The sequence below is a fragment of the Anastrepha ludens genome, chromosome 4 (genome assembly GCF_028408465.1).
Source record: "Anastrepha ludens isolate Willacy chromosome 4, idAnaLude1.1, whole genome shotgun sequence".
NCBI classification, from domain to species: domain Eukaryota; kingdom Metazoa; phylum Arthropoda; class Insecta; order Diptera; family Tephritidae; genus Anastrepha; species Anastrepha ludens.
In genome coordinates, this window is record NC_071500.1 from 40046909 (window position 1) to 40060961 (window position 14053).

The 14053-nt window shown below is 38.0% G+C and overlaps 1 protein-coding gene across 6 annotated transcripts in view; it reads left to right on the top strand.

Moving 5' to 3' along the window:
- The window catches only part of LOC128862025 (uncharacterized), a 453726-nt gene that overhangs the window by 310208 nt on the left and 129465 nt on the right, over positions 1-14053 (top strand). For all 6 annotated transcript variants that reach the window (XM_054100424.1, XM_054100422.1, XM_054100423.1 and 3 more), the window contains 2 exons: positions 7260-7374; positions 7972-8117. In XM_054100424.1, coding sequence (XP_053956399.1) covers positions 7260-7374; positions 7972-8117 — 261 coding nt within the window. The remainder of the gene's footprint in view (positions 1-7259; positions 7375-7971; positions 8118-14053) is intronic.

Consider the following 14053-nt stretch of genomic DNA (forward strand, 5'->3'; position numbering starts at 1 on the left):
TCCATAGCTTTGCCTAGATAATTGCAAGCGATTTTGGCTGCAATTATGGTTAGGGTGTCCTGCATTTGGCGATCTATCGTAATCTCTTTCCACATTATCTATTTCCATTGGTTCTCCTCGATTTTCCCTTGTTTGCTCTAAGTTATTGCCTCTATAAAATTGTTGATTCCTTCTTCCTTGACCTGAATTGTTATCTTTATAAAAATGTTGATTATTTCGCCTTACTTGACCTGAATAATTGTCTCTACTTCCCCAGTTTGGTGTAAAATTTTGAGTATTCCATCTCCTTTGGCCTGAATTATTCTCCCTATTTCCCCAATGATTTGTAAAATTTTGGTTATTCCACCTCTTTTGGCCTGAGTGATTGTCTTTATTACCTTCGTGGGAATATTTTTCACGCTGTTTATATTGGTAATGTGTTTTATTCTGTTTAAACTGTTCGTCTGTTCTTCTAAACTTTTTGAATTCTGTCCGGATGCAACTGTCTTCATATCGTCGTTTTGTCATTATTTCTAATATTGTATATAAATCATGTCCCTCATATATCTTGTCCAACAATGTCCCCTGAGTGATTTCTTTTAAGTTGTTCACCAGTACACTATTTATATTAGATAAATCTATACCTGCATCTCCTTTATAATATACATTAATTTCATCTGCCTTATACTTAATTTTTTGGGCTTCTGTTGCCAATTCACTTACCGTGTTTGCTCGCAGGTTACAGATTTTTCGATATATTTCGTAAGGCTCCACGTCTGGCTTGTAACGAAGTTTAAGCGCCTTCTTTATTTGACTCCAATTGTCCGGTTGAGGAATGTTGATGACTACGTCCTTTGCTTCACCTTGAATTACTCTGTAGAATATTGCTTTTGTCGCTTCTCTTCGCGTTCCTTCGTCTTGAATAGTTCATAGCACATATTCGACACTGCTCATGAAGGAGTTGACTGTTACTTCGCCTGTTCCCGTAAATGTCGGAAGGTGAGTAATGTTCTTCATTATTCTCTGTAGATCGATGTCATTGGTTGCGTGCCGTTGTTGTAGTTCGATGTACGCCTGTCTTAGCTGTTCCAATTGCTGTTCTCTCCTCGCCAGTTCTTCCACTATATCCTCTGGCGGCATCCTTCCTTGAGCCTGCTCCATCTTCCTTCTTTCGTCAAAACTTTGCTGTCTTTTGCTAATTTTTTTGATTGTTGGTTTATCAGCTAGCTTGTTTGCCAAGCTGATGGTTCCCTTTGTTTTTATGTTGGTGGTGTCTACTTTATAAGTATTCACTGCACTGCACTATTTGTGTTTAGTGGTGGTAACTAGTGTTCACTGCACTGTAGTATTAAATTATAGTGGCGTTCACTTTGTAAGTGTTCACTGCACTATTTTTTTAAATTATACCCTGGAGGGTCCGGTCAACTCCTGAGTTGGCTACGGATTCGCAGGATTAGTAGGGGTATTATAGTGTTTGTAATTTTTTGTTCACTACTTTATCCCGTAATTTCGTATCACTATCCTTTCATTACTTTTTTTGAAAGGACAACCGACTGCGCCAATTTTATAATTGATTTAAGAAAAGGGGTTTTTAAAAAATGCAAGACAGTTGTTTGACCAGAAGGTTTCAGTCACAGACTAACTTTATTAATTAATTTTAGGTTTAACGAAAGCTTACAACTGTATACATAATTGCTTATTCAACATATTATATTGCTTAATAACAAAAATGCTTATTTATCAAAAATGCTTATTTATCAAAAATGCTTATTTTTGAGTTCGATGAAATATTGGGAAATCAACGGAAATGATATCATATTACTTTCCTGTTGTTTGGTTTATTTGACTGATAAATTCTGCAAACTTATCATTTTCCTTTACCTGTCTATGTGCATATGTAACTCGCGCGAAATCCAAATTGGTGTGTTGGTATTATTTTTTTATTTTCTATGATATTACTCAGGCGCTTTATCAAAAATTTTTCCAACAGTTTTGACAAGATGGGCAACAGTGAAATTGGTCGATATGATGCTACATCGTTTGGAGGCTTTCCTGGTTTTAGAATCATCATGACATCAGCTATTTTCCAATAGATTGGAAAGTATTGCAGCTTAAAGTAAGCATTCATTATGTTTGTTAGCTTAGTAATGATGTTTCGTGGATCTTGTTTGAAGACTTCGGCAGTTATTAAATCAAACACTGGAGATTTCTTCGACTTCAACTTTTGTATATTATCTCGGCGCACATCTCATAACTGAAGATGAGATGTACAAATGACATGTCAAATGTGTTCATAATTTACTTAAAGGTTTAACATTTACGAAATGGGGCGCTATACGCTTGAACAAAATTGGGAAATATTGAAAACCTATTCCCAAAATGGTGAGTCTTCTTCTTCTTCTGCGGTTTTAGTAAATGGCGAGCGTTACCGTGACATGCTTAACGAGTTTTTGTTTCCAAAAATTGAAGAGGATGACATGGACGACATTTGGTTTCAACAGGACGGTGCAACTTGTCACACTGTCAAAGTTACACTCGAACTTTTGGCTACCGTTTTTGAAAACCGAATAATCAGCCGAAATTCCGATATCAATTGGCCGCCTCGGAGCTGTGATTTAAGCCCGCTGGACTATTTTTTGTGGGGAGCCATCCAGAGACGATTGATGCTTTAAAACACGAAATCGAAGTTGCTATTTATGAAATTGGAGCCCAAACAATCGAAAATGTGCTTAAAAATTGGGTTGATCGAATGGCCTACTGTAAAGCCAGTCGTGGCATTCATTTGAACGATATTATTTTTCATTCATAAATGACAATGCTCAATCTTCAAAATGAAAATAAAAAGTTTGAAAAAATATTGATTAGTTTAGACAGAGAAAATTATATAATCATTAATAAAAATGAGATCAAGAATTCGACAAAGACTATTTGAGAAACTATTTATCTGAGCCAGTCAAAAACTCAAAAAATTGTCAGTGAAATTGGTTTCAGATAAACCCCTAACATTGTTTTATGTCCAATTATATGTCATCAATCCAGGACCATTCAATATTAATAAGATTGAAGCCACCCAGAACACAAAAATTGTCATTATTAGATGTTCGAGCTAAAGCGTTATCCCCATGCGCTTTATTTATTTATTTATTTTTTATATCCTTGGTCACTCGGCTCGGCAGGATAGGGCCTCGCCAATACTCTTCCATCGTACACTGTTCTGGGCTGTTATTTTTGTGCCGTCCCATGTGATGCCGGCATCTGCTAATTCGCGCAACATGGATATTCGCCATGTAATCTTTGGCCGACCGCAACTCCTGCTGACTTTCCGGTTCCAGTCCAGAGCCATTCTTGCGATGTTATCTGGTAGTTTTCCAAGTATGTGACCCAACCACCGCCACTTTCTACATTTGATTTGCCATAGGATGGACTCCTCATTCGTTGATCACCACAGTGTGTCATTGCTGAAGGTGTTCAGCCAGAATATTCTACAGATGATGCGGGGGCATTTGTTGATGAAAGATAGTATGCCTCCGTGTGATGCTGTTGGAGACCAGCTATGTTCCACTTCGTTACAACAATCCAGACTTCACATATAAGCTGAATATTCCCAGTTTAGTGCTCCTGGAGATTTGCGAACTCGCTCATACTGTATGCATTCACTCGAACGCCATTCTTGCTTTGTTTTTAGTCTGCAGTTGACATCTTCATCTGCCCCATCATCTGTCGTGATAGTGCAGCCCAGGTAGCAAAAACTTTTGACAAATTCCACCAGCCAATTATTATAGGTCTTGCTTTATTGTGGTTGAATCTAATAGCCTCGGGCTTGCCCATTTTGACCTCCAGTCTGACTGCACGTGCCAGCGTGACTCGTCTCTCCGCCTTCGCTTGCATGTCAGTGAGTTTGGAAGAGAGGAGGCATGTCATCGGCGAAGTCCCGGTTCTCAAGATGTCTATGAAACTCCATACCATGCCTTTTTGTGCAGGATCAATTGACTCATAACGTCGTTTAGGACGATGGCGAAGAGAAAGGACGGCAGGAAACAATGTAGAGTCGGACCAGCATTTGAGCACTTATTCCATTCGCCCGGAAACAAAGATTAGCCAGAAACCCATTGGGATTACTTGAGATAAGGTTATTCTCAAAATGAAACTCGATATTACTGTGAAACATAACGAACTTTTCCCATTTTTCAAGTAATCGATAGCTTCTTATAAAGTGTTCGCCAAGTTCTGGTGAAATTGAGTTCCACATACGTTATCCTTTGGAAGATAGCTCTTTTAGGGAAGCAGTTGTATAAGATGTATTAAACTTTGATACGTCCGATTCTTACTTATGGTGCTTAAATATGGACACGGAAAGTTAATGATTCAAACCAACTATTGCGATTTGAAAGCACGATAATGAGAAAAATCTACGGTCCTATTCGGCTTGAAAACGGCACTTATCGCATCCGTTACAACAACGAAATTGAAAACCTTATTGGTGGTGAAAATGTAATACATTTTATTAAAGCGCAGCAGATTAGTTGGATTGGCCACATCATAAGAATGCCCAACGAAAGAATCCAAAAAGGGTGTTTAATTTGCGTCCAATAGGAGGAAGAAAGAGAGGCCGGCCAAGAAAGAGATGGCTTGATGATGTCGAAGCAGACTTAAGAGCGATGAATGTTCGTAATTGGAGAAATGAGGCAAGAGAGGGACTGAATTGGAGGAGGATTGTTGGTGAAGCTATGGTCCACCACAGACTGTGAAGCTAAGAGAGAGAGAGAGAAAAAGTTTCACCACTTGTGGAGAATTTAATGTTTTAAAATGATTTCGACTTTCCTGAATCCCCATTTGTACTAAGTCTTGCTTACTCTTACTTTTAAGTTTTATCTCTAAGTATTACCTTTAAGTCATTTTATACCCCTAGTCTGTAAAATTTGGTTATGATGGACTTGATAAATTAAATTAAATTAAATGTGAAAATAAAATGTTGCTGCCAGCGATTCCTTGTTTATATTTTTGAATTCTAAATAGTTTTGTTTTTATTTGCTTGTAAAAGTTGCAAGTTTAATTTGTTCGTTCATAGCCTATAATTTGGGAATTCATCAAGTACAGCCGTTGAAACATACCTAAGAATGATACCCAGTTCTCTCCATATGAGATTATTTTTCAATAAAATTACTTACATGTTTTACATATTAGGTTTTACTTTACAAATTTAAAACATTTTCAATCTGTATCAGTCTTTTTATTTAACGAAAGCAAACATTTTTACTTTCTGTTTCTTTTTTTCTGGAAGCGTTTGTTCTTGTTAATGTTAATGTTAATGTTAATATCTCCCTTGCTCCCACGTTCCCTAAGCATTTTGCATGCCTGCACGATCGCAAAGACTTCTGCTTGAAAAACACTAGCAGTATTTGACAATTTTAAGTAAACAGATAAATTGGCTGATTTAGAGAAAACCCCTGCTCCGACTCCCGATTCCATCTTGGAGCAGTCAGTGAAGACACAGGTACCAGCTTCGATGCAGATTTTCTCCTCATTCCAATCCTGCTTGCTTGGAAAGATTGCCCTGGCATGACCTTAAAACTCCAGTTTGCGGATAGAGACATCTGTTCGAAGTTCAGAGAAATGCGGTGTTAACTGCCTAAAAATGCGACCATGTCTTTTGAGGCCAGAGGCCAACCTCTTTTAACCAGATTACACTTTGAGCAGCGTTAACCCTGTAATTACTTTAAAAGAAGTTCTGCAGTTTATAAATTATAATATATTGACCGTTTTCTTGAAAAATTTGAATCTTTCGCCCAATAAAGGCTGAGGTAATCCTTTGAGGTGTAGTGGCCTTCAAAGTTGTTCAGGCTTTACAGCCATTGCAGGCATTGGGAGTAGGCAACTTCATGCGATAATTTTCAGGCGAAGATCTACTCCCAATGTTTACGTTTTGCAACGAACATTTGAGGGCGTTGCAGTAATTTATATTTCATTGTTATAAATATCTGCGCATTTTCCACTTTAGCTAAATTTAATAATAAAATTAATGCTTTCTCCATATCATATAGTTACGTGTCTATAGTCACGTCCCCGCTATCAACTGTATAAGATGTTTATTCATCATACCCGTTAAATTTCCACAATTTTGTTCGCTTAATGCTAATCGATTTAGCCATGCCCATCCGTCCATGTGCACGATAGCTCGAGCAAAAACTAATATATTTCAATGCTCTTTGTCCAAAGCAGCTGGTACTGCAAATAAAGGGTTATCCAATAACAGGTGTTACAGGTGAATGGATTGAGCTATCGAGAGATGATTAACCATTTTTTATGGCCGGAATTGGATGGTATTGATCTTGGACAACAAGACGGCACTACGTGCCACACAAGCAACGAAACCATTGACCTTTTACGGGAAAAGTTTCCGGGCCGGGTTATCTCTCGAAGAGGTGATCACAATTGGCTACCGAAATCTTGTGATTTAACACCTTGTGACTTTTTTCTTTGAGGCCACGTGAAACAGAAGGTCTACGCCAACAGCTCAGGGCCGATTCAAGACCTCAAAAATGGAATTCGTGAGGCTATCGAGGACATAGGGCAGCCACTTTGCAATTCGGTTATGGGAAATTCCATGAAAAGGATATTGTCCTGTAAGCGTGGTCGTGGTGGTCATTTGCCTGATGCTATTTTCCACTATTAACGGCATACCTTCCTCTTTATAATGAAATAAACATCCGATCATTTATATTAAAAAATAGCATTTTTCTTTGAATAGCAAAATAACACCTCTTATTGGAAAACGCTATAGAATGCTCACTTCCCATATAACGGTAATTAAAAAAAAAAAATTATGGTGGAAAATTCCTCAACTTTGGTACAAAAGATGAATCCAGAAATACGACGGATGAAATTGTGAAAAAAGGGTGGTGTCACGCCTAGTAATGGGTAAATGCATGTATCTCGTCAACGCCTTTAATAAAACTTGTATTGCACCTCATCTCATTTAAAATTGACATAATAATAATGAAAATAATGAAATCGGATAGAAACCGCGCTCACTTCTTGTTCTTGTTAAGATTTCCGTTCGCCTGTCTGATGTTACAAGCTATAACTCTCATTATCCATGCATTTGTTTCATTTCAAAAATTAATAGCCAGCCCAAATTAAATTTTACTAAAATATGCACGGGTATATAAAATTCAGTTTGGACCGAATTTAGCCTTCCCCACGTGTTCTTATTTTAAACTTTCTTGAGTGAAGAAGTTTTAAAAATACCTTTTTTGTACGTGTTTGTTCTATACTTTTAGAGATCCCGCTGCAAGTGCACTCAAGTTCTCAGATATGGTAAACATGAATGATAAGTGGCAAATATCGCATTTTTACAAAAATACACTAATGGAAGCGCTGCCGCTGATACCGAGGGTAAATAGCTTAAGCAGAACTTGTGTTATTTATTATGCATATGTACATATATACAAGTGTATTATATAAGAGTGTGTATGCTTTATACGCCACTTTGGTTAAAACGTATGGGATACTGAATACGATTGTATATGAAATACCAAGGAACCCAGACAGCAGAACTGAAAAACTCACTTTAAAAAACAAATCATTATTGCAACAAGTGTAGTGACCGTAAAAGTTAAAGAAACCACTATTAAACTGGCATTGCTAAAATATTATATCTTGTTTTCCGTGAAGTTGAGGGTAATTAAATCCGAATGGTTGACCGAGTCAGGTGTTTTTTGAATGGCAAAATAAAATTTTGACACGTTTATGAGGCACCAATTGCATGGCACATAAAAGTACCTGCAGCCACAAGATGACTATTCCTACATCTATACATTCATACACTTTTTTATAGCTGACGTTGGTTGGAATTTTATGGCTAGCAAATTTTACATAGCGTATACAGATGCAAACAAAAAAATATGTTCCTGAAAATAAACACTAATTATTTATAACTGAGAAAATCTACTAAGCGGTAGGTGTAGCTAACGCTTAGAATTTTAATTTCAGAAATTGTGGTGGCAAAATGTGTGGCCAATGTTGCAGGCCGAAATTAGCAGTGGTGAAGTGCTGGCGGCTGTCTTACAACCGACCATTAGACTCATACAAGAGGCATCGCCAAGTGAATACGAGTCGATTATGGCGCCGACAATGAAGTGAGTAGAAACAATTTTATTTTTTATTTATTTTAAATTATTTGAAACTTATATTCAGATATTTGAAATCATCTTATATACAATATTTGCATGAATGGTTTGCAACAAGAAAATTGTAAATCAGAAAAGCGGAAAAATACGAAATTCTTTCAGAGGTTACATTTCCATTTTTGTGCTTGGTGAATTACTTTGGATTAGACTCCGACCAAAGTAGCACTTGTGGAAAGAAAGATTTATTATGGATTTGAAATTATTGATAATGCTTTAAGGTCTCCATGTGGAAGCGCGCTCCAAAGAGACTGTAGAGGTTAGGCAAAAAAATTATAAATTTTTCATCCGTTGAACAAACCGCGAAAGATATCGCCTAAATAGCACTGATCTTTTGACTTTTTCTTCGTGCTTTGGTGTATTATCAGCTGAAGTTTTAGAATTGTTTAATATTCGGTATATTAATATTATTTTATTTACTTAATATAGTTACATACTTAGTTAGTTATTTTTATTACTTAGTTACATTTGGTTGGTTGGCTTGAGTGGTGATTCTTCCAGAATCCAACTAGCGCTTCCGCAGCATTTTGTTGCCACATCCTCGTTATTAGCTTGTTTACCAGTTATTTACGGCATGACTATATCCAGTCTGTGCGGTTTAAGAACCTTATTAGGTTGTTGACATCTAAGCCAGACAGTTGTTCGGGACTCTCGAACAGCGGCCTGCCCAGGGTTAACAATGGAAGATTGTTTGCTTTTTCTCCGTTTGTTTAAAACTATGGCAGTATGTGTTGTGAGGGATGCCCATTTTGGCTGCTTGTTTTCTGACAGACCCAACGCCAGTTATGACTGCCGTTAGTCTCCAGGCGTCCCGTCGTTTCATGTTTAACAATATTGACGATTGTTTGAGGTTGTAGGTGGGCCATAACGTTTTGCTGATTTTGCATTTCGTCTGGTCTCTCCATCTACAATCCGCGATTCGAAGGTATTTTAGGGAAATTGTCCTCTTGATTGCACCTAATGGTGTGAATACCGATTCTGAAAGAGTGTTATTCATGGCAGATCCCCGTTCATCTGCTTTTTCGTTACGTTCATAGGTCCGTTGTCACGGGACCCAGATTAAGGTAATATAACATTATGGTTTTTGCTCAAGGTGGAAAGGCTATTCCTACTTTGTTCCACCACCATAGAGTTTGTTGTAGTTGAATCCAGTGCCTGGATTGCAGTTTGGCTATCCGACAGAATAGCGATATTGCCCTTAAAAGAGAAATCTGCGATTAGTAGTCTACAAGCTTCCCCAATTGCCAGTACTTCCGCCTGGAAGACACTGCAGGCATTGGGGTGACGCACAGATTTTTCAATTTTAAGTCTATTAGAATATATACCAGCTCCAGCACCACAATACATTTTAGTACCATCTGTGTAGACTGTAGTGTCGAAGTTGTTTAGTGAGAATCCCTTATTCCATTCCTCCTTAGATGGCAAAATTCCTATTGAATGTTACCGTCGGGATGATGTGGTCAGTCCTCACCGAGGTTAACTGAGTTTGTCGCAATAGTAGACTGGCATGACCATAAGCTTTTTCTTTCCAGCGACCCGCTTCGTTTAACCTAAATGCACTCATGGTTGCCGTCTTCTCAATGTGCAGGTCTATTGGAATAACGTGTGTCAGTGCGTTGAGAGCCTCCCTGGGACATGATCTGATTGTACCGACCGTTATTGCACAGGCTGATCTTTGTATTCTGCAGAGTAATTTGGTATTGTAATCTCTCCCCAGAGCTTTCCACCAAACTACCGAACCATACGATAAAATTGGTCGTACAACCGCCTTATAAAACCATAATGTATGCTTAGGTGGAAGACCCCATCTTCTTCCAAGCATACGTTTACAGGCACACAAAGCAATTTAAGCGTTCCTTATCCGTTCTTCGAAGTTTAATTTCCAGCTAAGTTTGGAGTCCAAAATTATCCCTAAGTACTTTTGACTGGGTGAAAGTGAGAGGGTTTGTCCGTTAATATTTGGTAGGGTAAAGGTTGGTACCTTATGTCTGGTGGTAAAGAGCATGAGTTCTGTTTTACGCCGGTGTAAACTTAGGCCACAACCTGTTGCCCAAGAGTTAAGCTCCCCTAATGCCCTTTGAATGATCCCACTGATCCTACTAGGTCACAGTCCTGACGCCATTAGCACCACATCATCAGCGTACGCCATCGCTTTTACCCCACCGCTATTAAGTTTTATTAATATAAGATTTTGCTAATCACACATAACCAAAGAAGTGGAGATAATACTGCCCCTCCCTGGAGTACCCCTATGGATTCTCTCAGTTATGTTGATATTACCCATACTAGCTTTGATGATCCTGGTTTCTAGCATAGAGATCATCCAATTGCTGATACAATTTTCCACTCCTAAATCTATTAACGTCCTTTGGATAGCATCAGTGCTAACGTTATTAAATGCACCTTCTATGTCTAAAAAAGCTGCCGTGGTATACTGTTTGTTTACTAGAGACCCCTCTAAGTCGATAAACGGTGCTCATTGAGAACAGTCATTGTCGATCGCTTGCGCATTAACAGATTAGCTGTTGTTATCTTCTTTCTGTGTTCTCGTAATACTTAACCTGCACGTGTTTTCTTTGGTGTAAGATGGCGTCCTCCTCTGGAGGGAACTACTGCGAGCTGCTTGATCCAGGGGACAGCGCTCGTAAATCTAATCAGAAACGAAAAAAAAGTGAAGTGAATATCAACAGCACTACTTCTTCCCCACTATTAGGACATAAAACCCCCCAATTTAAAGTGCAGTGCCCTAAATTTGTTATAATTAAAAGTACAGTGCCGGAAAAGCCAATTAACAACTTCAATATATTTCTTGTGTCGAAAGCACTCGAAAATATAATATTTGTGCTGAACCGCCACAACAAATCTCCTTTACTCGTGACGGGAATTTGTTAGTACTTACCAAAAACGACATGCAAACAAATAAATTCCTTAAAGCAAAAAACTTAGCTAACGTCTGTCCGATAATATCAGAATTACATCCAACCTTAAACACTGTCAAAGGTGTCATTTTTGCACCTTCACTAAGGCACCTATCCGATAAAGAAATTGTAGAAGGCCTTAGAGATCAAGCAGTAACAGACTGTCAAAAGATTAAAAAATTTGTTGATGGGGAGCTTGTGAACACCTCACTGCACATCATCTCATTCCAGAAATATGAAATTCCTAAGGAAATAAAAATTGGTTTTCTGATCTGTAAGGTCGAACCATATATACAAGCACCTATCCAATGCAAGAACTGCTTCAAATTAGGGCATACCAAAAAATATTGTAGAAGCGATGAAAAGTGCGAGGTATGCAGCGCAAATGTTCACGAGCCTACCACGTGCAAAGAGGTTAAATGCATTAACTGCAGTCATGCTCATAGAGCCAACAACAGAAACTGTCCAGTTATACAAGCAAGAGCAGAAATAATTAAAATAAAAACCATAACAAAATGTACATACAAAACAGCTATAGAAAAAGTCAAATCCCAAGCCAAAGTTTACGACATTCCAACAGAAACACTTGAAAAAGCTACAGAACTGAGACAAAAACGTCTCTCTTCTCAATCAAAAACTATTCAAACAACCAATCCAATAACGCACCTAATTCGAATAATGAGACAATTCACTCACTTCACACTCACGAAAATCACACAAAAGAAAACGAAAACACTAACAAAAACTCAACAACAATTTCTACAAAAATATCAACACCAAATGAAATAAACAACAACAATTGTACCACTAATGTTGATGTGACAGGCTCAGAGCGGGAGCGACGAGTACCACTAGCTACGGCTAGTGATGATTGTTGCTTCTGTCCTGAACCCGTCATAAGTCTGTCTTATTTATTTTTCTCTCTATCCCTCTTATGGTCCTAAAGATTCTGCAGTGGAATCTGAAAGGTTACTATAATAATCTACATGAGCTTCAACTAATAATCAATAAATATTCTCCCGACATCATTGCTCTCCAAGAAACACACCTAACTACTCATTCAATTAACTTAAATAATTATGCATATTCTTTATGGATCACGCCAACGCAAGCAAGTGCAAAAGGTGGTACTGCCTTATTTGTAAAGAAATCGCTACAACATAATTTTCTACCATCAAACCCGAATATGTGCGCGGTGACTGCAATAATAAAAGCCGAAATTACATTTGCAATTTGTTCTATCTATATAACTCCTGGGGAAAATATACCATTTAATGATTTACGTGTGCTTTGCGATAATAACCAGTGTGGCACAATGATTTTAGGTGATTTTAACGCTCATAGCAAATTGTGGGGATCGCCTCAAACAGATAGAAGAGGAACTGTCATAGAAAACTCTCTATTAAATTCAAATATGTGTACGCTAAACGATGGATCTCCAACCCACTTTTCGACTAAGTCAACTTTCACTCATATTGATCTGTCTTTGGTTACCACACATCTTCGCCCTTTCTTCACTTGGGAAATTGACTCACACCTCCACGGCAGTGATCACTTCCCAATCTTTATTGAACTCTCTAAAATGGGAGATACCTATAACTCAAACAGAGTGATTAACAAACATACACGTTTTAACCCCGACCAAGCAGACTGGGCCAAGTTCCAAACTAAGCTCGAGACTCTTCGTGAACAATTTTTAGTATCCTCCAATATAAATAAAACTGCAGCGGTGTTCCACAGGCTTATTACTGTAGCAGCAAATGAATCGATACCACGTGCTACAAAACAGTTTAGCAAACACACTACATACTGGTGGAATGAGGATTTATCCAACTTGCGCAACCTAAAAACTTCAGCTTGGAGAGCGTTTAAGAAACAACCAACAGTAGTTAACAGAATAGCATACAAAAAAGCGAATGCAATTTTTAAGAGAGAATGCAAAGCCGCTAAAAGAAATTCCTTCACCAAATTCACTGAATCAATTAATCCACAAACATCTGTTAAGGTTTTATGGGACAAAGTTAACAAGCTATACGGGAAGGCAACGCCTCTGCATGTACGTGTATTGGAGACGGAAGAGGGGGGAACAGTGACAGACCCACACAACATAGCTCAAAGTTTTGCCAGTACATGGACAGAGCAATCAAAAGACTCTAATTTCGCTAGCTCCTTTATCTCCAACAAATTAAATATAAATCTTTCCAGAAGTTATATAGTAGATACCATTGCCAACTTCTTAGAAGATCCAATAACTTTGATAGAATTTGATTCTGCTCTCAACACTGCCAAAGGTAAGTCCGCTGGCTTCGATAAAATATCTTACTCAATGCTAAAACACCTTCCATATGGCATAAAACAGAGGTACATCCAACTTTATGATGAAATATTCCAGATAGGACATATCCCACAAGAATGGAAAACAGCGACAGTTCTACCTATTCTAAAGCCAGGCAAACCTAAAACAGAGGTTAATGGATACAGACCGATTTCCCTTCTGTCGTGCTCCGCAAAAATTCTCGAAAAGATTGTAGCTAAAAGACTGACGTGGTTTTTATCTAAGAGAAAGCTGATAAGCCCGCATCAATTGGCATTTAAGTCAGGGAAAAGTACGTTAGATGCACTACTGCATATTGATAACTAGAATGCACAATCCATATCCAGGCGGCACCACATATCCATTTTATCAGTCGATTTTGAAAGGGCATATGACCGTATTGGGAAGCATGCAATTCTCAATCAACTGATGGAATGGAAAGTAGGACCAAAATTGCTCAGATATATTCACTCATTCTTATCAAACAGAAAGTTCCGTCTTAGGATTAACGGCATATATACAAAAACCTATCCACTTGAAAACGGTATACCTCAAGGCTCACCATTGTCAGTCATACTATTTCAAATTGGCACAGAACAGATCAACAAAATAATGCTTGGGTACCCATGCTTCAACTATTGTATTTACGCAGATGA